General features: G+C 40.4%; 1 protein-coding gene across 2 annotated transcripts in view; it reads right to left on the minus strand.

The window, feature by feature from the left end:
* Positions 1 to 25,344, minus strand: part of Phex (phosphate regulating endopeptidase homolog X-linked) — a 313,402-nt gene that overhangs the window by 198,811 nt on the left and 89,247 nt on the right. For both annotated transcript variants that reach the window (XM_045140796.1, XM_004670003.3), the window contains 3 exons: positions 23,630 to 23,713; positions 22,252 to 22,397; positions 6,450 to 6,543 (listed from right to left, as the gene is read on the minus strand). In XM_045140796.1, the coding sequence (XP_044996731.1) occupies positions 6,450 to 6,543; positions 22,252 to 22,397; positions 23,630 to 23,713 (324 nt within the window). The remainder of the gene's footprint in view (positions 1 to 6,449; positions 6,544 to 22,251; positions 22,398 to 23,629; positions 23,714 to 25,344) is intronic.

Consider the following 25,344-nt stretch of genomic DNA (forward strand, 5'->3'; position numbering starts at 1 on the left):
ACTTTGGGGCAACTGAACCAGGGAAGGACCTCTAATCTCGGCCTGAGAACCATATCTCCATCCGTCTGCATGTTCCTGGTTTTGGAGTTGGTAGCCAGCCATTGGCGAGGAACTTTTGCCCAGGACTGCCAGTCCCCTCCTTTATTTGGCATTCTTCTTAGATCAACCAAGGATACAGTTTTGCCAAACCAAGGCTTTGAAGCCAGCCTCCCTGCTGCCATAAACTGGTGAGGCATCAACCCCTCTGCATGACTGCCTAGAAATACCCTCTGCCTTCCATGGACTCCGCCCAGACCTGACAGATGTGGCTTGACTGGACCCTGATCTGGTGATGTATTCTGATGGAGGCAGTTTTGTCATGGACTGAATCAGAAGGCAACAAGACCCTAGGAGATGAACCCTGCCTCCCAACCCCCACCCCCTCCACTCTTCAGCCAAGGCCCAAGGGAATCCAGAGGAGGTGGTGAGATGAACAAGAGTGCTGCTTCCATGACAAGCCTGACAATTTGCACCACAATGAGGGAGACAGTCACTAAGGACATTCAACACCTACCAAAGCAAAAATCCAGAGGCTCCTAAGAGCTCAACACTGAAGTAGACTTAAACCACACCCACTAAGGCTCATGGAATTTTGCAGAAGAAAGGCGAAAAGATTGTAAGAGCCACCGGTCAGGAGGGCATCCCCAGAGGTATTCCCCTCTCCAGTGACTGACTTCTGCTCTCACAATGCACAAGCCACAACCCTATGGGGAATACCAGCAACCCCAATCAAGTGAGACCTCAATGGATTGGGAGAAGGGAAATGAGGGTACCAATGCAAGATGTGTCCATACAATGCATATTCTTAATTAGAACAAAGACTTAAACAGATAATTCACAAACAAAGAATCTAATGTGTCCAATACATTGTAACATGCTTCTGAAAATATGGAACACACACAAAAAAAAAACTTATCATTGTGTATCTGGTAGCAGTGCATAATATAATGCTGTAAAAATGATTAGAGTGGCTGGAGACAGAGCTCAGAGATTAAGTGTGTTTCCTACGCAAGCATAAGGGCCTGAGGAGACCTGACATCACCTGAGTTTGATTCCCTTAGCATCTACAAAAACGGCTAACTGTGGCCAAACAAGACTGTAACCCCAGTCTTGTGAGGAGCAGAGACAGGAGAATTGCTAGAGCTCATGAAATAAAACAAAAGTAAATAAATAAATAATTTTTTAAAAAAAATTCCAAGCCAGGCGTAGTGGCGCACACCTTTAATCCCAGTACTCAGGAGGCAGAGGTAAAAGGATTGCCATGAGTTCAAGGCCACCCTGAGACTCCATAGTGAATTCCAGGTCAGCCTGGGCTAGAGTGAGACCCTACCTCAAAAAACCAAAAAAAAATTATTTTTTCTATAAAATATAAAAGGAAGGAATCCTACCTGTTGCAGTGATGTTCACATCACTGGTTGAAATCACTAAACCAAGAGCAGCTTGTGGGAAAAAAGAAGTTATTTTGGCTTACAGGCTCAATGGGGTAGTTCCGTGATAGCAGGTGAAAATGACTATATGAGCAGAGGGTGGACATTACCCCTTGGCCAACATAAAGTAGACCATAGCAATAGGAGAGTATGCCCAACACTGTCATGGGAAACTGGCTATAATACCCAAAAGCCTGCCCCCAACTGTCTCCAGGAGGCTTTAATTTCCAATTGTCATCAGCTGGGGAACCTAGCATCCAGAGCACCTAAGTTTATAGGGAACATCTGAATCAAACCACCACACTACCAAACTCCTTCTACAAAGCCAGCACCATAATAATACCAAAAACAGACAAAGATAGAACAAAAAGGAAAATTACAGACCAATCTCCCTCATGAACATATATGCAAAACTTCTGAACAAAATATTGGCAAATAAAATACAAGAATATATCAGAAAATCATTCATCATGACCAAGTAGGCTTTATCCCAGAGATGCAGGGATGGTTCAACATACACAAATCGATAAATGTAATACACTATATAAATGGACTAAAGGACAAAAATCACATGATCACCTCATTAGATGCAGAAAAAGCATTTGACAAAGTCCAACATCCCTTCATGATAAAAGTCCTACAGAGACTAGGAATAGAAGGAATGTGTTTCAACACAATAAAGGCTATTTATGACAAACCTACAGCCAATATAGTACTAAGTGGTGAAAAACTTGAAGCTTTTCCACTAAAATCAGGAACAAGACAAGGGTGTCCACTGTCCCCATTTTTATTTAATATAGTACTGGAAGTCATAGCCATAGCAATAGACAAGAGAAACATAAAATGGATACAAATTGGAAAGAAAGAGATCAAGTTTGCAGATGATAAGATTCTATACATAAAAGACCCTAAAGACTCTACCAGCAAACTGTTAGAGCTAATAAACACTTATATCAATGTAGCAACATACAAAATATAAGTACACAGAAATCAGTAGCCTTCCCATATGCTAACAACAAACACACAGAGGACGAAATCAGAGAATCACTCCTATTCACAATTGCATTTAAAAAATAGCCAGGCATAGTGGTGCATGCCTTTAATCCCAGCACTTGGGAGGCAGAGTTAGGAGGATCACCATGAGTTCAAGGCCACCCTGAGACTACATAGCTAATTCCAGGTCAGCTTGGGCAAGAGTGAGACCCTACCTCAGAAAAACAAACAAACAAACAAATAAATAAATAATAAAGTACCTTGGAATAAGCCTAACCAAGGAAGTGAAGGGTCTCTACAATGAGAACTTTAAAACACTCAAGACAGAAATTGCAGAAGCCACTAGGAAATGGAAAGACATACCATGTTCTTGGATTGGAAGAATCAATATTGTGAAAATGGCAATCTTACCAAAAGCAACCTACACATTTAATGCAATCCCCATCAAAATTCCAATTACATTCTACATGGAAATAGAGAAAAACAATCCTAAAATTCATTTGGAAGCACAAAAAACCTTGAATTTGAACAAGAACAGCATGGTACTGGCACAAAAACAGACATAGAGATCAATGGAACAGAACAGAGAATCCATAACTAAGCCCGGGTAGTTATAGCCACCTGATATTTGACAAAAAAAAAAAAAAGGCAAACATACTCATTGGAGAAAAGACAGCCTCTTCAGCAAATGGTGCTGGGAAAACTGGATATGTATCTGTAGAAGGATGAAAATAGATCCTTATCTTTCTCCATGCACAAGAGTTAAGTCCAAATGGGTCAAAGACCTTAATATCAGCCCCCAAGTTCTGAAGCTACTAGAGGAAAAAGCAGAGGAAACTCATAAACATATTAGTATTTACAAAATCTTTCTGAATATAACCCTAATTGCTCAGGAAATAAAACCATCAGTCAGCTGCTGGGACCTCATGAAATTACAAAGGTTTTGTATAGCAAAGCACACTGTGAATATAGCAAAGAGACAACCTACAGAATGGGAGAAAATCTTTGCCAGCTACACAACTGACAGAGGATTAATATCCAGAATATACAAAGAACTCAAAAAAACTAAATACTAAGAAATCAACCAAATTTTTAAAGATGGGCTATGGAACTAAATAGAGAGTTCTCAAAAGAAAAAAATATAAATGGCACATGAACATCTAAAAAATATTCTATATCCCTAGCCAGCAGGGAAATGCATATTAAAACTATGTTGAATCTGGCATGGTGGCACACGCCTTTAATACCAGCACTCAGGAAGCAGAGGAAGGAGGATCACCATGAGTTTGAGGCCACACTGAGACTACATAGTGAACTGCAGGTCAGCCTGAGCTAGAATGAAACCCTACCCCGAAAAAAAAAAAAAAAAAAATATATATATATATATATACATATATATATATATATATAAAAACATATATATATATATATATATATATATGTTGAGATTCCATCTCACTCCTGTCAGAATAGCTACCATCATGAAAACAAATGACCATAAATGCTGACACGGATGTGGGAAAAGAGGAACCCTTCTACATTGTTGGTGGGAATGCAGTCTGGTCCAGCCATTGTGGAAATCAGCGTGGAGGTTCCCAAGACAGCTAAAAATAGATTTACTATATCACCCAGCTATACCATTATTAGGCATATATCCTAAGGACTCGTCCCACTACTTTAGAGATGTTTATTGCCGCTCTATTCACAATAGCTAGGAAATGGAACTACCCCAGATGTCCCTCAATGGATGAGTGAATAATGAAGATGTGGCACATTTACACAATGAAGTTCTACTCAGCAGTAAAGAAAAATGAAGTTATGAAATTTGCAGGAAAATGGATGGATCTGGAAAGGATTATACTTAGTGAGGTAACCCAGACCCAGAAAGCCAAACATCACATGTTCTCTCTCATATGTGGATCCTAGCTACAAATGATTGGACTTCTATGTGAGTAGGAATAAAACTCAGTAGCAGAGGCCAGTAAGCAGGATATAAAGGGAATAGAAAGGGAGGGAGAGGGGGACTTAATAGGGTGGTATCATATATATGTAACTAGAACAGATTAATGAGGGTGAAAAGGCGTAAGTGAGGTCAGGGGAAGAGAGTGGGTAAAGGAAAGGTAGAAGGAGGGCTAATCAAAATCTAAGAGGATATAAATAAGTTGCCAGGCATGGTGGTTCACATCTTTAATCCTAGCACTCAGAAGGCAGAGGTAGGAGGGTCATCATGAGCTCAAGGCCACCCTGGGACTACATAGTGAATTCTACATAAGACTGAGCTAGAGTGAGACCCTGCCTCAAAAAATGGGGAAACAAAAGTCATATGGAAACCTACTTTTTGAGACAATGGAACTCCCAGAAGCCATAGATTGTTACTAGAAAATTTTCAATGCCAGGGATGGGATACCTTCCAGTGAGTTGTAGGACAGGGAGGTCCCTGATGCCCCCAAAACATTATAGGCCATTGACGAGGCCCTTGGACTCCCACCAAGAATAAATGGTAAGACCCTCTTGCCAAGGACTTCACATACTCAGGCTGCAAGTTTACTGAGAAATCCTGCTGCAGCTGAGCTGAAAACCTCCTCCCTATAGACCAGCTGACAGAAAGTTGGAAAAAGCTATGCTGCATGCAGTTCAATGGGAGAGAGAGAAATCATCAGTGGAAATACTCAACAGTGGGCACCGCAAGCCTTAAATTTGGCAACCAGGCCAAATGGACCAACAGGTACAATAGTGGCACATCTGTTATGAGGGAACCCAAGTGCTCTCTAATTGGATTTGAGGCCTGCTCCATGGGAGGGATATACATGCCTGATACTGAAAACCTACAGCAGGGGGAGTCATGATCCCTATGGGTGTAACATCTGCTGCTGTCTGGCCAAATGTATATACTATGCTCATCAAACTGCCCAGTAAGCACGTCTCTTAATGTTCATACCCATATATTAATGCTACTTTCACTTTTGGTTAGAGTAAGTTCTCTTTTCAGATGCCAGTGACCTTGGGATGTCTCAGAAGGCACCATGGTGCTGGAAAGAAGTGACAGGAGTGCTCAGCACTGAAATATCTCTATCACACCTTCCAAGGTTCAGGGTCCATTGCAGAAGACGTGGAAAAAGAATGTAAGAGCCAAAGGAAGGGTAGGACTCCTGACAATGTGCTCCTCCAGACACAAAATGGCCTGGATATCCATGACCTCATAGTGCCTGACACTACCTACAGAAGACCCCCATAACAGGAGGAAAAGATGATGACATCAAAATAAAAGAGAGAGTGATTGAGAGGGGGAAAGGGATATGAAGGAGAGTGGAGTTTCAAAGGTGAAAGTAGGGGAAGTGAGGGGATTTCCATGGGCTATTGTCTATAATCATGGAAGTTGTCAATAAAAATAAATTTGAAAAATTAAAGAAAAATATGGCCAGGTGTGGTTCTGTACACCTTTAAACACAGCACTTGGGAGGCAGAGGTAGGGGGATCAACATGAGTTCAAGGCCATCCTGAGTTTTCATACTGAATTCCAGGTCAGCCTAAGCTAGAGCAAGAACCCGCCTCAAAAAAAAAAAAAAAAAAAAAACTAAAATGAAAAATAAATGAATGCTATTTTTAAAGAATGTATAGATATATCACTAAAACATGTTAAAACTATCATTATAGAGACCCAGTTAAAACACTTGGAAAGTGAAAAATAGATGATTGAGATGACTGGAAACAATGTGATGGTCCTAAATATCACCCAAATATCATTATCTGCCTTGAGTACAGTTTTGCTGCATATATAAGTAGAGCTTGAATATAGTTTTGGTGTATATATTTATAATTTATACCTGAATAAAAAGAAAAAAAAAACAATCAAAGCAGAGCTTAACTTCAAACTCCCTATGTTCCATCACCAAAGATGTTTTCTTTTTTTTATTGGATCATTTATTAAACAAAATGTTCTGAAATGGAAAATCATCCAGTGGTGTAAAGTTGCAATCTCTGTAAACATACCCGTGAAAATTCCAACCATCTATATTGAAAGCGCCTGCTAAGGTTTGGAATTCTGGAATAAACCATTCTCCACACCAAGTAGTTGGCAATGGTCCTGTTAATAGAGAGAAACGTACATTTATTAGATTTTAGGTTGATACCTGATGCTGTGCAGAGCACATTTAGAAAAAACTGTTCCAAAGCACCAAGAAGAGATCCTTGTTCTTATAAAATGCAACACTTTAACTTGAGAAATGACACGAGATAATACAATGTCAACAAATGCAACCAAAATTGGATTGAAAATTCCAGTACTAGGCCTAAGAGTGAACATTTTGCTTTCCTTCCTGAGATATAGAGTCCCCTGTTGTCCAGCCTTCCATTTCTGGAAACATGAATGCCTTAAGTTATAGGTGACTTGATCTAATATCTATGTATGATTGGCCTTCAGAAACTAAAAGAAAATATTGATCAATACCAACCATCCAAATTTGTACCTTCATTACATTCTTCCTAAATATAGGAGCTATGGCAAGTCACCTCAGCTCTCTGATTTATCTCTATTTGTAACACAAGGAGAATATTCTTACCTCCCAAGGTGATTGCAAGATTAAAATAAACAACAATATAATAGATTGAATTCCTAAGTTGCTATTGATTTACAAACATATGAAGGTTCTCATATGCTTCTCTAATGCACATGAGGCAAATTTTCAAAAATCTGTTATATTTTAAGGGTTGCCTTTTCATATAAACAAAAGTTGCCCTGACCTCAGAAGGATGTGTGGTCTGTGTTCATTTCTAACCCAGTAATAATGATGAATTTTTAATGACCCATTCCCTCTCAGCTGCACCATTACCATGGTGACTAATAACACACATTCCTAAGATAGCCCTTGGGTCATTTAGAAATGTAACAACAGTGTGACATGATACTAACCAACCCACCAAGAACAACCTGCACTTTCCTATAACATTGGAAATGCACTCCAGTGAACAAAATAGTTTTCAGTACTTGCACCAATAGTATATAGATGTTCATTTTAATTTATATACAGATTAATATAGTGGTAATATTTTGTGTGTGTATGTGCATGTGTCAATGCATGTTCAAGTGTGTAGATGCATGTGTACTTATGTGTGTATGCATGTAAAGGCCAGAGGACAACCAGAAGTGCCATCTTCAGGATCCACCTTCTTTGAGATAAGGTCTGTCAGTAATTTGGAGCTTACTAATTAGGTTACAATGGCTGGCCAGCAAGCCCCAAAGATCTTTTTCTGTCTTGTCAGCACTGGGATTCAAACACATGCCATCACACTTGGCATTTTAGATGGGTACTTGGGAGCAAAATCAGGTACTCAAGCTTGCAAGACAAGCACTTTACCCACTGAACTCACTCTCCAGTCATATATATATATATATCAGAGAGAACTGGGTGTGGTGGCACACACCTTTAATCCCAGCCCTTGGGAGGCAGAGGTAGGAAGAGCACTCAGAGTTCAAGGCTAGTCTGACCTTTTCAAGTGGTCCTCGAACTCACAGAAATCCTCCTACTTCTGCCTCCCAAGTGCTGGGATGAAATGCATGCAACACCATGCCAGCTACAATTGTTTTCTTAATTGAAAGGACACACTGTATTACATAAAAGATCCTTCTCAACACATCAGATTCAACAGATCATGAGCACCCCAATGTGGACTAAAAGTTCTATATGCTGGGGATATGGAAAGCTGAGGAAAATACAGCCTCTGTCTGAGCTCCTAAAGCTTTTAGCTGAGTATAGTATAGATAACTGAGGTTTAGAATTCTTAAGTAATCTCCTCATCAAACAGTCAGTGGGCCTCAAAATGGTAAAATAACTTGGAGAAGTTTTAGGTTTGTTGTTTTTGTTTTGTTTTAATACATGTGGGTATGAGCATATATGTGGGAAAGTGTTCATGCATGTGTGTATGGATACCAGAAGACAAACTCAGGTGTTATTCCTCAGGAATGCTACAGCCAACAATTGTTATACATCTACTTATCTCTGTCTCCCCAGAACTGGAATTACAAGTGAATGTCACCAAGCCTGGCCTTTTTATGTGGGTTCTGAGGATCTAACTCATGTTTTCAAAGCAAGTACTTTACCTACTGATTGATCTCCTCAGCCCAGCTAGGGAGTTTTTCTAAGTCCAGATGCTCAGACTAGCCCAGGGCAACTGTACATGAGAGCTACCATAATAAGCCATGCAGGCTAGATAAGTGCTAGGTGTAGCTAACTCTAAAGCTTGTATGCTTTTCTCTACACCATGTGCTAATGCGTGTAAACCATTAATTCAGTTAAAATTTCTTGGCCAGTCAGAGACCCCAAAATACTTGAACAAAGGTGCTTTGCAGAAACCCATGGGTCCCAAAGGGGAACAGTGAAGCCATCCTTGCTAAGGCATTTCTAAGGTGATAACATAACATCAAGACCTCTGCTGAGAGCTGGAAGATGGAATGCTGGGAAGTTCACACAGTGAGACAATGGAACTGATGAGTTGCTCCAATGCGTTATAAATATGCTGACAGGATGTTATGGAATACAGCATAGGAGTGCTAATACCACTACTCCTGGAGCAGATATCACCATAATGACTGAATCACTGCCACCTAATGCTCAGATACATCAAAAAAAAAAAAATCAGACTCAGCAACAGTCCTTGAAAATAACACATAATATCTTTTTTTTCCAAAAAAAAAAAATTTCAGCAATACAGTAATTTTCCAAAATGGCAATAAATAAAGTAGAGACAAGCAAAACATCCCTGGCAAGAGCTTACCACTAAGACAGCAATCTAAAAAATTCCCCCAAAGCCTCTGACTCAGAAGATGTGATATTTTAAGAAGCTTTTGCTACCCTTTGTTCTCAATTAGTGGTAGTTTACATTTATATTATGCTTATGAGGTCCTAAAATACATTCTTTGATCTTCAGGACAGTGCTATGGGGTGGTGATTATTTTCAGCTGGATAAAACAAAGGTCAGAGGTCTAGGAACTTCCAAGGAAGTGTTCAATCCAGGGCTAACATTATATCTTCAGATTCAAGCTTGTTTCTGCTCCTCCTCATCATATATACTATCTGAAGTGAGCCATAAAGTTTCTTCTGGGAGTTTCTCAAGACCAAGCAAGAGCTTCCTAAATCCTATATGCTACCCAGACATATGTCTAAGACAATATTTATCACAGTGAGTCCCTAGACTTGGTAGACTCCCCCACACACTCTTACTGAACTAGCAACTGTGGGTATGATGTCCAGCAATCTGGATTTTAACAAGTCTTTCACTGGATATATGCCAGGGTCAAGAACTGCTAGTTACCCAGCAAGCATCTCAAGGACTAGATAATAGGGTAGATGGGGAGGGAGAGGAGGGCAAGGGAGGGGTTGGGGAACACAAATCTAGACCCAAACAGCAATGGTACCATTAACTTCTACATCCTAAAAGGCAGATCAAATGGTTGAACCTTAGAGGGAACACCTCAGCCACAAGGCACTGGAAAGGACACGGTGAAGACTGACCTTAATCTTAACTGCCTCTCTCTCTCTCTCTCTCTCTCTCTCTCTCTCTCTCTCTCTCTCTTCTCTCTTCTCTCTTCTTTCTAACTCTTTTATATTAGTTATCTTTTTCTTCCTTCTCAGGTCAGGCCCATACTATGGTCTGTAGACCATAGTCTGAAGAACAAGATCCTAGATTGCATTCAGAAAAGCTGAACACATGAGAGGTCCACATAACAGAACACTTTCTAGATGAACCTTTGACCACACCTGTCCAATAGTGATCATCTTCATGTGCACTGTGCTTGCTTTATGTTAAAATAAAACTAAAGGCAGGAAAACTACAGGAGCTTGGCAAAACTCCCAAGGATTTGCTTGGTATCAACCTGCTGAAAATGTTGGAGCAGACAAGACAAGTCTTTGCCAAGGAGAAAAGCCCAAGTCAATGCTCTTTGAGATCACTCTTCCTTTGCCTATCTGTATGTCTCTCTGTTTCTCCTCCTTTCTTTCTCTCTCTCTCTCATTTCTTGTTTCTAATAGTAGCTTTGCCTTCCCTTTGGCTTATACTCTTTCATAGAGTTCCATCTTCAGTGGTATCAGTTACTGTGGTATCAGTTACTGTACGGCAATCTCACAGCATTTCAATTTAGGTGGGCAGACCTCAGATTTGGGCTAAGGTAACACCAAACTTCTCATTGTCTTGTTGTCTAGGGGTGATGCTGACTTCTTCATGTTAATAATCTCTAGGTTGGCGTATTGTCTCCTATTCAGCTTCTTATCTTTTCCCATCACTTTTGTAAGCAAGCACCTTTACCCACTGAGACATCTCTCCAGCCCTCCCATCACCTTTGTAACCACTCCTCTGTACTATATTTTCTTTTATTTAATTTATTTATTTTTTATTTAAGTGAGAGAAAGAAGGAGAAAGAAAGAAGCACATAGAGAGAATGAGCATGTGTCTAGCCACTGCAAATGAACTCCAGACAAATGCACAACCTTGTGCATCTGGCTTTTTATGGGTACTGGGGAATTGAACCAGGGTCATTAGGCTTTGCAAGCAACTGCTTTAATCACTGAGCCATCTCTCCAGCCCTATATTATATGTGAAGTATCTGGTACTATGGATTGAATTCTGTTTCCCACTAGATTTATATGTTGAAACCCCCAGCCACAATGTGTTGGTATTGGGATAAGAGGCCTCTGGGAGTTCATTAGATTTAAATGAAGGTGACGAGGGGAAGACTTTATGAGGACATTAGTAACCTTATAAAAAGGACTTTATATAGCTTTATTCCTCTCCCTCTTTCTCTCTCTCTCTCTCCCTCCCTCTCTCTCTCTCTCTCTCTGTCTTTCATACATAGAGACACATATATGGATTCAGAGTCTCTTGCTCTTCAGGCCAAATTAAATAGAAAATTTGAGGCAACCTTAGGTCAGGAGTAGTGGAGGAACAATAGGAGATAAGGGAACTAGAAAGTCAGTTTCCTACACCCTGTGACATGCTAGTCAATATTTATCAACTGCCTTTCCAGGGGAAAAAAATGATTTGAAGCATTTGTTAATCTATGTTATATATAGAACTCCCACTACAGCTGATTTCACCTTGTGGATATGAGATGACTTAACATGGAATAAGGAAGAGTTAAAGGATCTAGCATCTTTTCTCAACAATAGTTACCAGCTTATGCCTCCAACAGCCTCACCTTGGCCAGCTACTCCCTAAGGTCCAAAAGCCAATACAGCCTCTGACATCACCACCTGTAAGGGTTCTCATTGTTCTAGCTTTGGCCCAAATAATCAGGGGTTGCCGATGTGTCTCAATATTACAGTGTTTGCCTAACACTCTCAAGGCCTTTGGTTCAATGTGTAGTACACCACAAAAAGTTAGTACTACTGTCCTTATAGCCATTCATTCAGAAGAAAAGACTCGTCCTACTAGGCCAATAGTAGGATTGACCAAAGGATAGAAGAAGCAGTCAGGAAATAAGCCATTGATGTCAGCTCAAGGTGACTTTAGAACCCTGAAAATAGCAGAAGAATTTTCAGAAGTAGCAGTATTTAACTGGATATATGCTAGTGTAGTAGGTTAAAAATTCTTTACTTGCAAATGCAAATCCCCAAATGCCCCCAAATCTGAAACTTTAAGGCTACAAGAAAAAAAAAAAATTCTACATGATGTCATATCGCAGGACACAGTCCAAATTCAGGCAGACTAAATATATTGCATAAAACTAACTTCAGCCTATGTGTAGAATGCATATATAAAACAAAATGAGTTTTGTGTCTAGACCCAGGGCCAACGGGATGGGGTAAAACCTTAAGGAGAGTGGTTAGTAGAACATAAGTAATATGAAAATAGCATGTGAGGAGGAATACTGGGGTTAGAAAGAGTTAAGCATGGGTAAAGGTGGGGGTTAGCAGAAAAGAGAGAATGGGGGAGGGCTAACCAAAACTACTTTGTAAACTTACAAATGCATACAGTTGGATAATACTATTCCTCCTAGCCATAGTTATCAAACAATAATATCAGAGCCAGGTGCGGGATAGCACCCTGTGAGTTGTTGGTCAGGGAAAACCCAAAACAATACAAGCTATTGGAGCACTACTCTTGGCTTCCCAACAGAACTGAAAGGTAAAACCCTATTACTAAAGACACCACACCCATTGACCAATGCAGTACCTAGTGAAATCAAATTGAAGCTCAGGGTGAAGCTTCCTTCCTGCTGGCTAGATTTCATAGTGCCAAAAGGTGATATGATGGCTGCTGGCAGAGAAAAATCATTAACATGACCACCCAGCAGTGAATCCTGTATTCTACTATACTATCCTACTAAACAAGATGTGCCCTCCAGTATAATAATTGCAAGACTGTTATGGGGGCAACCAAAAGCTCCATGATTAAATTTGAGGCCCATTTCACAGGAGAGAATTCATACCTGGTACTAAAATCAGGTCAAAAGCCCATGTCTGGGGAGAAGATAACACTAGGGGAGAACCTACTATTGCTGTCTGGATAATGGACATGTTGTAAAACTGCCTTCTAAACGTTTATTTTTATATCCACAGATTAGTTCTGCTCTCAGCCCTTGTCAAACAAGCTTTTTCTTCTTTCATTTTTTTTGGGGGGGAAGGGTACAGTAGAAGACAATGCACAGACTCATAAATGGTAAAAGAGCTGAAAATAAGTGATTGATGAGTACTCAAAAATATTACATCATTCCCTCCAGGACTAAGGGAACATTGCAGACAAGGGGATGAAAAGAATGTAAGAGCTAGAGGACAGGGAGGAGCATCATGGAGCTCTATCATCTGAACTCACAGCAGCTGTGATGACCTGCACATGATGGGCTCAGTCAGCTTTCTGTTATGGGGAGGGGAGGGGCTTATGGGGCCACTCCTATCCATGAGGAGCTAATGTTACTTAGCGGTTGCTGGAAAAGGGGAAGACATTCTCTTCCCTGGTAGAAAAAAGAAGGGTACAACAGGAATGGGAGCATAAGGGAGGAAAATATGGGCTGTATATGATCAAAATATAATATATATGGGGCTGGAGAGATTGCCTAGTGGTTAAGGTACTTGCCTGAGAAGGCTGAGGACCCAGGTTTGATTCCCCAGGTCCCACATAAGCCAGATGCACAAGGGAGCGCACGTGTCTGGTGTTCATTTGCAGTGGCTGGAGGCCCTGACATGCCCATTCTCTCTCCCTGTCTCTCTCTCTCTTTCTCTCTCCATCTCTCCCTCTCTCTGTTTCTAATAAATAAATTAATTAACTAAATAAATCTTTAAGAAAAAAATGTAATATATATATATATGATAATGTCAAAAACAGATAAGTAAAATAATTAAAAATGAGCTGGGTGTGGTGGCACAGCTCTTGGGAGGCAGAGGTAGGAGGAGAACTATGAGTTAAAGGCTACCCTGTGAATGCAGAGTGAATTCCAGGTCAGTCTAGGTCTAGAGTGACTCCCTACCTTGAAGAACCAAAGATATTAAAATAAAATAAAAATAAGTTTTAAAGCCACACGTGGTGGTGCACACCTTTAATCCCAGCATTTGGGAGGCAGAGGGAGGAGAATTACTATGAGTTCAAGAGCATTGTGAAGCTACATAGTAAATTCCAGATCAGTCTGGGGCTACAGCAAGACCCTACCTCAAAAACAATGTTTGTGATGGGGAGGTAATATGATGGAGAATGAAATTTCAAAGGGGAAAGTGTTGGGGGGGGGGGGGAGGGAATTACCATGGGATTTTTTTTATAATCATGGAAAATGTTAATAAAAATTTAAAAAATTTTAAAAAAGAGTTTTGGATAGACATGGTAGCACACATCTTTAATCCCAGCACTTGGGAGGCAGACATAGGAGAATTGCCATGAGTTCGAGGCCACCCTGAGACTATCACTCTGAGACTACACAGTGAATTCCAGGTCAGCCTGGGCTAGACTGAGATCCTACCTCAAAGAAATAAATTTTGTATCTAGACCTAGGTCCCATCTCTAAGATAGTTCTTCATGTCCATGCAAATATTATAAATGTTGGGGAAAAAACAATCAAAATTTTAAATCACTTCTAGTATTAAGCTTGCTGGATATGTGATATCCAATCAGCATCTCCAAAATCAGCAAAGAATTGTCTGAAGAGTGTTATTTATTTTTCCATAGAGTGACATGTATAGAACAAAGAGACGGGTCATAAACATGAAGGCAACCCAATTTAGAATATCAGCTCTACTTCTTTGAGGTGTATCCTTGGTTAAATTGTTTAACCCCACCTTCCCTATCTGCAAAATGGGAGCAACACAGAGACCTTCTATAGGACCAAGGCTCATTAAGGTTAATCTTAATGGTGATTAACATCATAATGACCTGTCAGTAGATTCTCAGAACAGAAGTGGTGCAAAGACACAACATGTAAAGACCTACTAGCTCTTTCTTCAACTGTATCTCCAGAGGACAGGTGAGAGGATGATTAGAATGGTAAGCTGAGGCACTCTCTCTACGCATCCCAAGACCAAAGCAGGCTGTCAGTGCTCTAAACTCTTGCCTTAAAGGCAACATCTGGGTTCATACGAGTCCCACTACCTTAGAAGCTTAACACTACCCTTTTCCTCCCTCCTTTGCATGGAGAACAACTCTTTATCCAAGGTTCTGTTCATATGTTACCTTTTTTTTATCATGTTGATGATACATCTGGTTAATTTCCAGAAATTTTTAAGAAGTGTCTATGCTGGGACTCATACCTACAAAAGCCATTTCAAGCCATGCATAGTGGCGCACGCCTTTAATCCCAGCACTCAGGAGGCAGAGGTAGGAGGATCACCGTAAATTTGAGGCCACCCTGAGACTACAGAGTGAATTACAGGTCAGCCTGGACTAGAGTGAGACCCTGCCTCAGAAAAATAAATAAATAAAACACAAAAGCCATTTCAAATGTGTTTAAAATCAGGTGCGTTTCCTGTGTTATGGCAGGGGTGGGAATTGAAAGAAAAGTAGCCATTAAAAATATATATATATTCTAGCTGGGCGTGGTGGCGCACGCCTTTAATCCCAGCACTTGGGAGGCAGAGGTAAGAGGATCGCCATGAGTTCAAGGCCACCCTGAGACTACATAGTGAATTAAGTAAATAAATAAATAAAATATTTTTTTAAAAAGGCTAGAGAGATGGCTAAGCAGTTAAGGCACTTGCTGGCAAAGCCAAAGGACCCCAGTTCAATGTCTCAGTACCCACGTAATGCCAGATGCACAAGATGTTGCATGCATCTGGAGTTTATTTGCAGTGGTTAGAGGCCCTGGTGTACCCATTCTCATTCTCTCTCTCTCTCTTTTTCTCTCCTAAATAAATAAATAACAAGGTAAGTTCTTTGATAGAAGTACATCTAGGGAAAACCTTTGCTTTGAAATATACAGCTAAACTCTATTTTCTAGCCTCTTTTATAGTTAGATTTGTTACAAGACTGAGTTTTGACCCATGGAATATGGGTAGAAGAAACTTATTCTACTTCTAGACCTTCCCACAATCTTCTACCTACCATTTTTCACTAGCCCCAAAAACCTAAAGGAAGGCAGAAGGATTTTGGGTTCATAATATAGTACTCAGAAGAAAGATGACTTGCCAGCACACCCATGTTGGACTGTTCCATAAACAGAGAATATAATTTTTATTATAAATACCAGTGAGAGTTTAGAGGTTCTAGTTATAGCATCTGGCATTTCTTGGCTGATACAGTAACTATGGGGCTCTAAGATGACCTTTCGCCAACTAGTCTAGTAAGGTTACACAGTGAGGACTGATTATGATCAGTAGAGAATGTAGATCATAGTAGATATAGTATGTGTTCAGAACCAAACAAGGTTCTGGGAAAGAAAAACAAAACAAAGGAAACAGAAAAGGGAAAAGGAGATCCCCAACAAGGAGAGTCTCTGGAAAAGGGGCAGGGATGAGGGAAAGGATAGTACCAATATATGCTTTTTACACACTATGTATATCCATAACTAATTTAAAAGAGAGAGAGAGGTAGGAAAGTTGGGAGGAAGGGAAGAAGTTGGGATGGGAGAGAAGGTATGCATTCTAAGTTATCAATTTGACAGGAACTAAAATAAAATATTCCTCCACTCAGTTTTCGTATTACTTACTATTATGAAAAGTCCCACAATTCTATAGTATAACGAGCACCATATTTTTTTTAATACAGTAAAACCAAAGCCCAATCTGTCCACTGGTTGTAAATGAGGTAAAACATAGTTAATATAATTTTCAAAAGTACCTACCATTTTATAATGAAGGTCACAGAGTCTCAAGAAAAGAAATCTGATGCAAGAGGTGCTAGACAAGGTATACAGTATGTAGCTCCCTCTTTCAACAGAAATCACCACCAAAATCTAAAATATACTCAGTAGTTCAATTCTATATAGTAGTAAGAAAAAAAAAAAAAGCATTTCAGTCCTATTTTATAGTACAGGTTGAGCAACCTGAATAAAAAAATCTGGAGTCAAATGCTTGGGTTTCAAGTCACTGAGAAATGAAACGGTATCTGAGCTAGAAGCCTCCTCCCTGTTGACGAGCTGTCAAGATGCTGGAAGAAGCTATGCAGTCTGTTGAGGAAGAAAAGGCATGAATGCTATTAAACAGCAGTGGAAACTGTAAGCCTTATTGCTGGCCAGCCAGGCCAAGTGCACCAACTGTTGTAATGGTGGCATGTCTGTTATGGGAGAAACCAACTGCTTTCTAATTTGACTTGAGGATGGGTCCATGGGAAGGAATTCCTGCCTGATACTGAAAATCTAATCAAGCATATGGTCACAAATCCTAGGGGAGGAAACTACTACTTTGTCTGCCTAAATACATATATTATGCCCACCAAACCGCCTTCTAAATACTTATGTTTATGCCCATATATTAATGCTACTCTCATTTTTGGTGGGGGTTTCAAAGTAGTATCTCATTCTAGCCCAGGCTAACCTGGAATTCACTATACTATGTAGTCTCAGGCTGGCCTCAAACTGACAACAATCCTCCTGAGTGCTGTGATTAAAGACACGTGCCACCACTCCCAGTCCACTCTCACTTTTAGTTAGAAAAGCTTCTCTTTTCAGATGTCAGTGGTCACTAGGGTGACTCAAAACTCACAAAAGTGCTGAGAAGAAGGGACAGTGAAGTGTTTAGTAGTAGTAAAACATCTCTATGATACTCTCCAAGGATCAGAGACCACTGTGGAAGAGGAGGTGGTGGAAAAAATATTAGAGCCAAAGGAAGGGGAGAACTGACAATACTGTCTTCCACACACGAAGTGACCATGATATGCATGACCTCACAGTGGCTGATGACCTGTATACTAGGAGGAAAAAAAAATGATGATATCAAAATAGAAATGAGACAAGTTGAAAAGAAGGAGGCATTCAATGGAATAATCCTTTGGGAGAAAGAAAGAGGGTAGTGGGAAGGGATTATGATCATAGTATATTGTCTATTATGTATATTTATTGAATTTGTCAATAAGAAGCTTAAAAACCTGAAATTGGGCTGGCAAGACAGCTGAGCAGTTAATCCACTTGCCTGTGAAACCTAAGGACCCAGTTTCAAATCCCCAGAACCCATGTAAGCACATGGTGGCACACACATCCAGAGTTCATTTGCAGTGGCTAGAGGCCCTGAGGCACCTATTCTCTCTCTCTCTCTCTCTCTCTCTCTCTCTCTCTCTCTCTCTCTCTCTCTCATAAATAAATAAATGAATAAAAATGTTTTTAAAAGTCTGGAATCCTAGGCTGGAGAGATGGCTTAGCAGTTAAGGCATTGGCCTACAAAGCCAAAGGATCCCAGTTCGACTCTCCAGGACTCACGTAAAGCAGATGTACAAGGGGGTGCATGTGTCTGAAGTTCATTTGCAGTGGCTGGAGGCCCTGGTGTGCCCATTCTCTCGCTCTCTGCCTCATTATCTCAAATAAATACATTTTTAAAAAATATCTGGAGTCCAAAATATCCCCAAATTCATAACATTTTTAGCATTAACTTTACACCATAAGTTGAAAGCTCCACATCTAACCTTATGTAAAGGGTCATTGTCAAAATGCATGTGTGCTACAGAAGCTGAAAATTTCATTAGGCTACATGTATTAAGTTACATATGAAACATAAATGAATTTTGTGTTTAGACTTGGGTCCCATCCCCAAGATATATTATAAGACAAACTGAAATCTAAAACTACTTGGCCCCAAGTGTCAGAAAGGTTGAACAAGGGATCTCAACATGTATTCCAGACCTAGGAAATCGTTATGAAGTAGTTTTCTAATGCAGTCATCCCTCTTCCCTGTACCACCCAAAGCTAATCATAACACTATCCTGGGGTGTTCATTTAAAATACAGATTCCAGATGGGTATCCTTTTCTTAAAAAAAATATTTTATTTTTATTTATTTATTAGAGACAGAAAGAGGGAGAGAGAGATAGAGGAAGTGAGGATGGGCATGCCAGGGCCTCTAGCCACTGCAAATGAACTCCAGATGCATGAGCCACCATGTGCATCTGGCTTAAGAGGGACCTGGAGAATCGAACCTGGGTCCTTAGGCTTCACAGGCATAGGCCTTAACCATTAAGCCATCTCTCAGCCCCCAGATGGGTATCCTTTAATCTCAGCACTCAGGAAACTAAGGTAGGAGGATTACCATGACTTCAAGTCCACCCTGGGCTACAGAGTGAGTTCCATGTCAGCTTGAGCTAGAGTGAGACCCTGCTTCAAGAAACATATATCTAGCCAAGTATGGTGGTGCATGCCTTTAATCCCAGCACTCAGGAGGCAGAGGTAGGAGGGTTGCTATGAGTTCCAGGCCACCCTGAGACTACATAGTGAATTCCAGGTCAGCCTGGTATAGAGTAAGACCCTACCTCAAAAAAAAAAAAAAGTATATATCTAGAGCTAGAGAGATGACTTAGAGGTTATGGTGCTTGCCTGTGAAGCCCAATGACCCAGTTTTGATTCCCCAGTACCCACATAAGCCAGATTCACAAGGTGGTGCTTGTGTCTGAAGTTTGTTTGTAATGGCTGGAGGCCCTGGCATGTCCATTTCCTCTCTCTCTCTCTCTCTCTTCCTCTCTCTCTCTCTCTTTCTCCTCCTACCACACACACCTTCTTCTCCCTCAAATAAATAAAAATAAAATATTTTTTTAGAAAATCTCTAGGTTCCTGATTCTCCCCAGGTCTATTGCACTGGACTCTATGGAGATAGGCCTTTGCATCTATTTTTTTAATTTTTTTTTAATTTTTATTAACATTTTCCATGATTATAAAAAAAATCCCATGGTAATTCCCTCCCTCCCCCCTCCCCCCCACCGACACTGTATCTATATTTTTAACAAGGGTCCTAGTTGAGGTTGCTGGCATCACAGGTGTGGTAGTTTTGATTCAGGTGTCCCTCATAAACTTAGGTGTTCTGAATGCTAGATCCCCAGCTGATGGAGATTTGGGAATGAACACCTCCTGGAGGCAGTGTATTAGTGTCCCCTTGCTAGTGTTTGGCACACCCTTCTATTGTTGTTGTGCACCTGATGTTGATGAGTGGATGATGTCTACCCTCTGCTCATGTTGTCATTTTCCCTGCCATCATGGAGTTTCCCCTCAAGTCTGTAAGCCAAAATAAACCTTTTCTTCCCACAAGCTGCTCTTGATCAGGTGACTTCTGCTGGCAACACCAACCTGACTGCAACAATGGGCCTGTGTAACACCCTGAAATAGCAAGGCTTAGCTTCATACACACACTTATCTACCATTGGCTGCTATTGTGACTTTCAAAAGTTTCAAAATATCCTCACATCTCAAAATGGTAGAATTGAAAGTTCTTCTTTGTCTTGTCAGTAAGCTTTACTCAAAAATGGTTCATATAGGGCTGGAGAGATGGCTTAGCGGTTAAGCGCTTGCCTGTGAAGCCTAAGGACCCCGGTTCGAGGCTCGGTTCCCCAGGTCCCACGTTAGCCAGATGCACAAGGGGGCGCACGCGTCTGGAGTTCGTTTGCAGAGGCTGGAAGCCCTGGCACGCCCATTCTCTCTCTCTCCCTCTATCTGTCTTTCTCTCTGTGTCTGTCGCTCTCAAAGAAATAAATTTAAAAAAAAATTTTAAAAAAAAAATGGTTCATATATTTTAGAATGTGCTAGCTCTTTGGGCATCTAAGTGTTTCCAAAGGGGATCAAATGTGTTTCTAGAATTTTTACAGTGCCTTTGTGTGTGTTCTGGTATGTGGGGGGTACTCATACACGTGGACAACCTCTGGTATTCTTCTCAGGTAATATCCACCACTTCTGTTGAGACAGGGTCTCTCACTGGCCCAGAACTCACCAAGTAGGTTAGATTAGCTGGCCAAGAAGCCCTAGGGATCAGATTGTATCCACTTCCCCAGTGCTTAAATTGCAAGTTGTAGAGCTCCTTGCCTAGTCTTTTTTTTTTTTTTAATTTGAGTCTTGAGGATGCAACTCAGGTCCTCATGCTTGCAAGGCAAGCACTTTACCAGCTTAGCCATCTGCCCAGCCAAGGTGCCTTTTTATTTTTTTAAATAACATTTGCCAGTGGTTTATTTTGTTTGTCATGTGGAAGAAGTGCCTTTTCAATAATAAAACCTAACTCATGGCTGGGAAAATAGCTCAGTGATTAAAATAGCTCTTCTGCAAAGCATGATGGCCTGAGTTCGATTCCCCAGTGCCCACAAAAAGCCAGATGCACAAAGTCACTCAGGCATCTGGAGTTCATTTCCAATGGCATGCCCATTCTCATTCTCTTTCTTTCTTGCTTTCTCTCTCTCCTTGCAAATAAATAAATAAAATATATTTTAAAAATATAACTCATGGTAACATAGCCAGAATCCAAATATCTATATATTACATATATAGATATTATATATATAATATCTTATATATAAGATATTACATATTCCAGGCGTGGTGGCGCACACCTTTAATCCCAGCACTTGGGAGGCAGAGGTAGGAGGATTGCTGAGAGTTTGAGGCCACCCTGAGACTACATAGTTAATTCCAGGTCAGTCTGGACCAGAGTGAGACCCTACCTCAAAAACCAAAAAAAAAAAAAAAAAAAAAAAAAGATATTACATATATATATAGAGAGAGAGAATTTTAATCGTGACCCAATAATTAGCTTAGTGAATTATTTTTATGAACTTGTCCAACTTTATGTGATCCATTTTCTGTTGTTAAATGTGGGTGGCTTAATGAACATATGAATTTCTCTTCTCCTCAACATTTATAGGTTTTCTCTTCTTTGTAGTGCCATATTAGCACAGCCACATATTCTAAAATATTCTTTAAAATAAGCAAAACCTGATAGTTCCTAAAGTTGCCACATTAGTGCGATTTTCCTATAGGTCTCAAAGTGGTCTTATGGATTTTCAATATAGGTACTTTGGCCTATTTGCAGAAAATAACTTACTAACTAAAAGCAAAACAGAAAAAAAATACAGCAAAAAGGCCACAAATGAACTAGAAAAAAAAATGTGCTTATACAGAAATCTCAGGAAATAACATCATTACATAACTAGTTCCCCAAAACTAATAAACAATTTAGGCTTTCAGAGGGAACAGTATGGAGAAAGACTGGAAATAAGGGGCAAAATCACTCTGTATTTGTTGTTCTCCCAGAAAGTAAATTATACCAATGATTTAGACCAATTTGTCACAAAGGGCCCCATGATTTTCCCAATGACTCTTGCTATAACTTTCTTTAAAAGCAATTTTCAAAACACATGAAAAGAGAAGCCCTTCTAATTTAAAGGGAAAACAAAAGTCACAGTTAAATGCATAAGAAAGTTCTTACTTCTTCCTTTCAGAGCTTAAGATCCTAAACAAATCTTTAAAGTACTGTGGGACGCGGACCACCACATTCTCAGAGGGGCCAATGTCTTTCAAGTGAGGATAGAGTCTGACATCAATGACCTTCTTGATGTAGCCCAGCCAGTCAAACTGAGGGTAGAGAAAGAAAAAGAAAAGGGAAATCTTTGTTAGGTACCAACTAAGATGCAAGGCATTTAAACAGAGTAGGCCTAGCACAACCTATTTGTGCCATTCTACCAAAGTCATTAAAGATGGAACTGCCCCTCATTTGCCTATTAAGGAGAAAAAGTCTGATCATTGCCACCAGACCTATGATGTGCATCACAGATAGAGCCTTTGTTCTGTACTACAGACTTCTGACAAGAAACAGCCTTGTGTATGCTCCTTCAGCAACTCCAGCCTGCTCCTCCCTCCATCTTCTCTCTATCCTGTTCCCTCATCTGGATTTCTCCTCTAATCTAGCTTCTCATCCTTCCCTCACCTCCTGAACATCCTCTCTCAGCATTCTCCTTCTAACTTGTATGCTCCCTCCCCTGCCCGCTCTGTGCTCTGGTCTCCTCTGCTCCCCTACACACAGACACACATAACCTCAGAACATTATTGGTCTTCCCCTGGCATAGCCTTTCTTAACCAAGAGGAAACAAATGGCAATAGTGAGAAATGAGAAACACCTCCATTCTTCACAGTACCCCTATGTTCCCTCAGACACAGTGTGGTGTTTTAGATCGCCTCTCTTAAAAGCCAACCTTTTCTCCCTTGTCTGCCTCCACCAGTGAAATGGAAAACCAGTTATTTCCTTGTCTAGTGCCCACTCCTTCCACCCACTCCCCCACAGCTAGGGATCGTCACATGACCCAATTCTACTCAAAAAGAAATAAAATCACGTTATCTAAAGCTATTTGGGAAAAGGGTTTTTTGTTTATTTGTTTGTTTGTTCTGGTTTTTTAAAAAAGGCAGATCATCATTGGCCCTTCCCTCTTCTTCCTGCTCTGGAGGCAGATATGCTATATGAAGCTACAGTGGTCACTTTGCAACCATGAGTTATCAAACATGAAGTCAAAACCCCAATCTTTCACAACATGGTTAAACAGATGAAGTATCACCAACTACCACCTATGCCTGGAATTCTGCTGTAAGAAAACAGCCTTTAAAATTTTCAACCACTATCTGAAAGATTGTCAGTACACTGCAATAGAAAACACTGCAGTGCACATACAAGGGCTATTTTATGTGATAGTTGAAAAGAATAAGGAAAACCAAATAGATTGTTGGTAGGATTTACAACGTCTTACACACACATGAAATATAATCACTTAAAATTGATCAGATAATACAAGTTTTCCTGGATAGTTTTTACCAACCTGGGGAACCATAGCACTCAGTTCTGAAATGTTCATTTTGTTATACATTGCCTCACTGGTTCGGTTTTCATGTGGAATCATTATCTGTCAGAAAGAAAAAAAATGAATCATTTCTTACTGCATAAATATTTTCCACATGTGCCAAAACATCTGTATAATATTATTATATTTTTTCAAGACTGGTGTGATGCCCAGCTGTGGGGAGAAGCAATAAAAACAGCATTTTAGACAGAATAAAGAAAATAAAAAAGAAACTTACACATCCTCTTCAGTGTGAAAGATTGTCCCCAGTACAAAAAGAAGCTCCCAGAATCCCTTTCTCCTCTGTCATGCAGATGGGCCAAGTTCATTGCTGGCATAGTTTTGACAAGCAAGCTGAAGTTGCACAATTGAGGGAAACACTCCACATTTACCTGTTGTCTCCTCAACTCCTACACCTCTAGATGCAAATGTTCAATGACAAACGAAGCTTACCACCACTTCTTTCCTCAATCACTTTATCATCAGCTCCTTCCTTGACTTCTCCCTCTTTCTTTGACCTTGAGATTCCCTTAGCTCCACTACTGGGGATATGGATTAATTCACTTCCTACAGCCTTGCTTCAGAAGCCTCTAGTCAGCTCAGTGAATTAAAGGTTTGCCATGTAAACTTGTGGGCCTAGTTTGATCCCCAACACACACATAAAATCTGGGTATGATGTCATGTGCTTGTAATCCCAGCCCTGAGAGGCAGATATGAGGATCCTAGAGGTTATTGCCTTGTAACCTAGCCAAATCGGTGAACTTTGGGTTCAATAAGAGACTGTGAAAGACAAGGCGCAAGAGTGACTGAGGACACCCAATAATGACTTGTGGTATGCATGCATGCACACAGACAAACACACACATGCACTAGCACCTACCCATATAAATATGTTCACATACACACACACACACACACAAGAACAGGAATGACTCTGTTCCTCAAAGATCATCTTAATCATTTCCACTGACTGACAGATAGTGTACCAATTCTTGAACCACATCCTCATTTTGCTTAAGGGCTTTCTATCACTCAATCCCCCTGCATTAAACTTGACACCTTTCACTTTGCACACAACTCTCTATCACTCATGTTTCCTATCCACCATCACCACCTCTATGCTTTGAACTGTGATGAAGGTTTTGCCTAAGATTCCTTTCCTATGGAAAGCCTTTGCAAACTTCATTTGGTTCCAATCCCCATGGTTACTTCATAACCTCTCCTTGTGCACAGTCTCTGGAGGAAGGGATTGGCAAAATTTATACTTCATGGCTACCTTAATTTACTTGATGTACTCTTCTGCCTCCTTAGCCTGAGAAGTTTCCCTAAAACTATGTATCTCACTAATGCTGGATGCTCATAGTCAACTACCTGTAGAGCAAGGTAGTGAGGGGGTTATTCTTACTAGAACCAAAATTCATACATCTTAGATAGTTCAAGACAACGTCACATAGGGCTGAGCAGCAGATATATGCCTTGTTCTCTAAGGCACTTCTAAGTTCCTAACTTCTCCCTCCTTGTCGTCCATAGGAGAGGCCACATGTATTTTACAGTTCCCCAGGCTGTATGTGAATCATTAATCATTACTTCACAGAATACCTGTGAGACTTTCCCTCTTCCTCCTCCTCCTTCTCTTTCTTCCTCTCTTCTTCCCTCCCTCCCACCTCCTCTCTCAACTCAGGCTCACAGCCCCA

This window comes from Jaculus jaculus, chromosome X (genome assembly GCF_020740685.1).
Source record: "Jaculus jaculus isolate mJacJac1 chromosome X, mJacJac1.mat.Y.cur, whole genome shotgun sequence".
Taxonomy (NCBI): Eukaryota; Metazoa; Chordata; class Mammalia; order Rodentia; family Dipodidae; genus Jaculus; species Jaculus jaculus.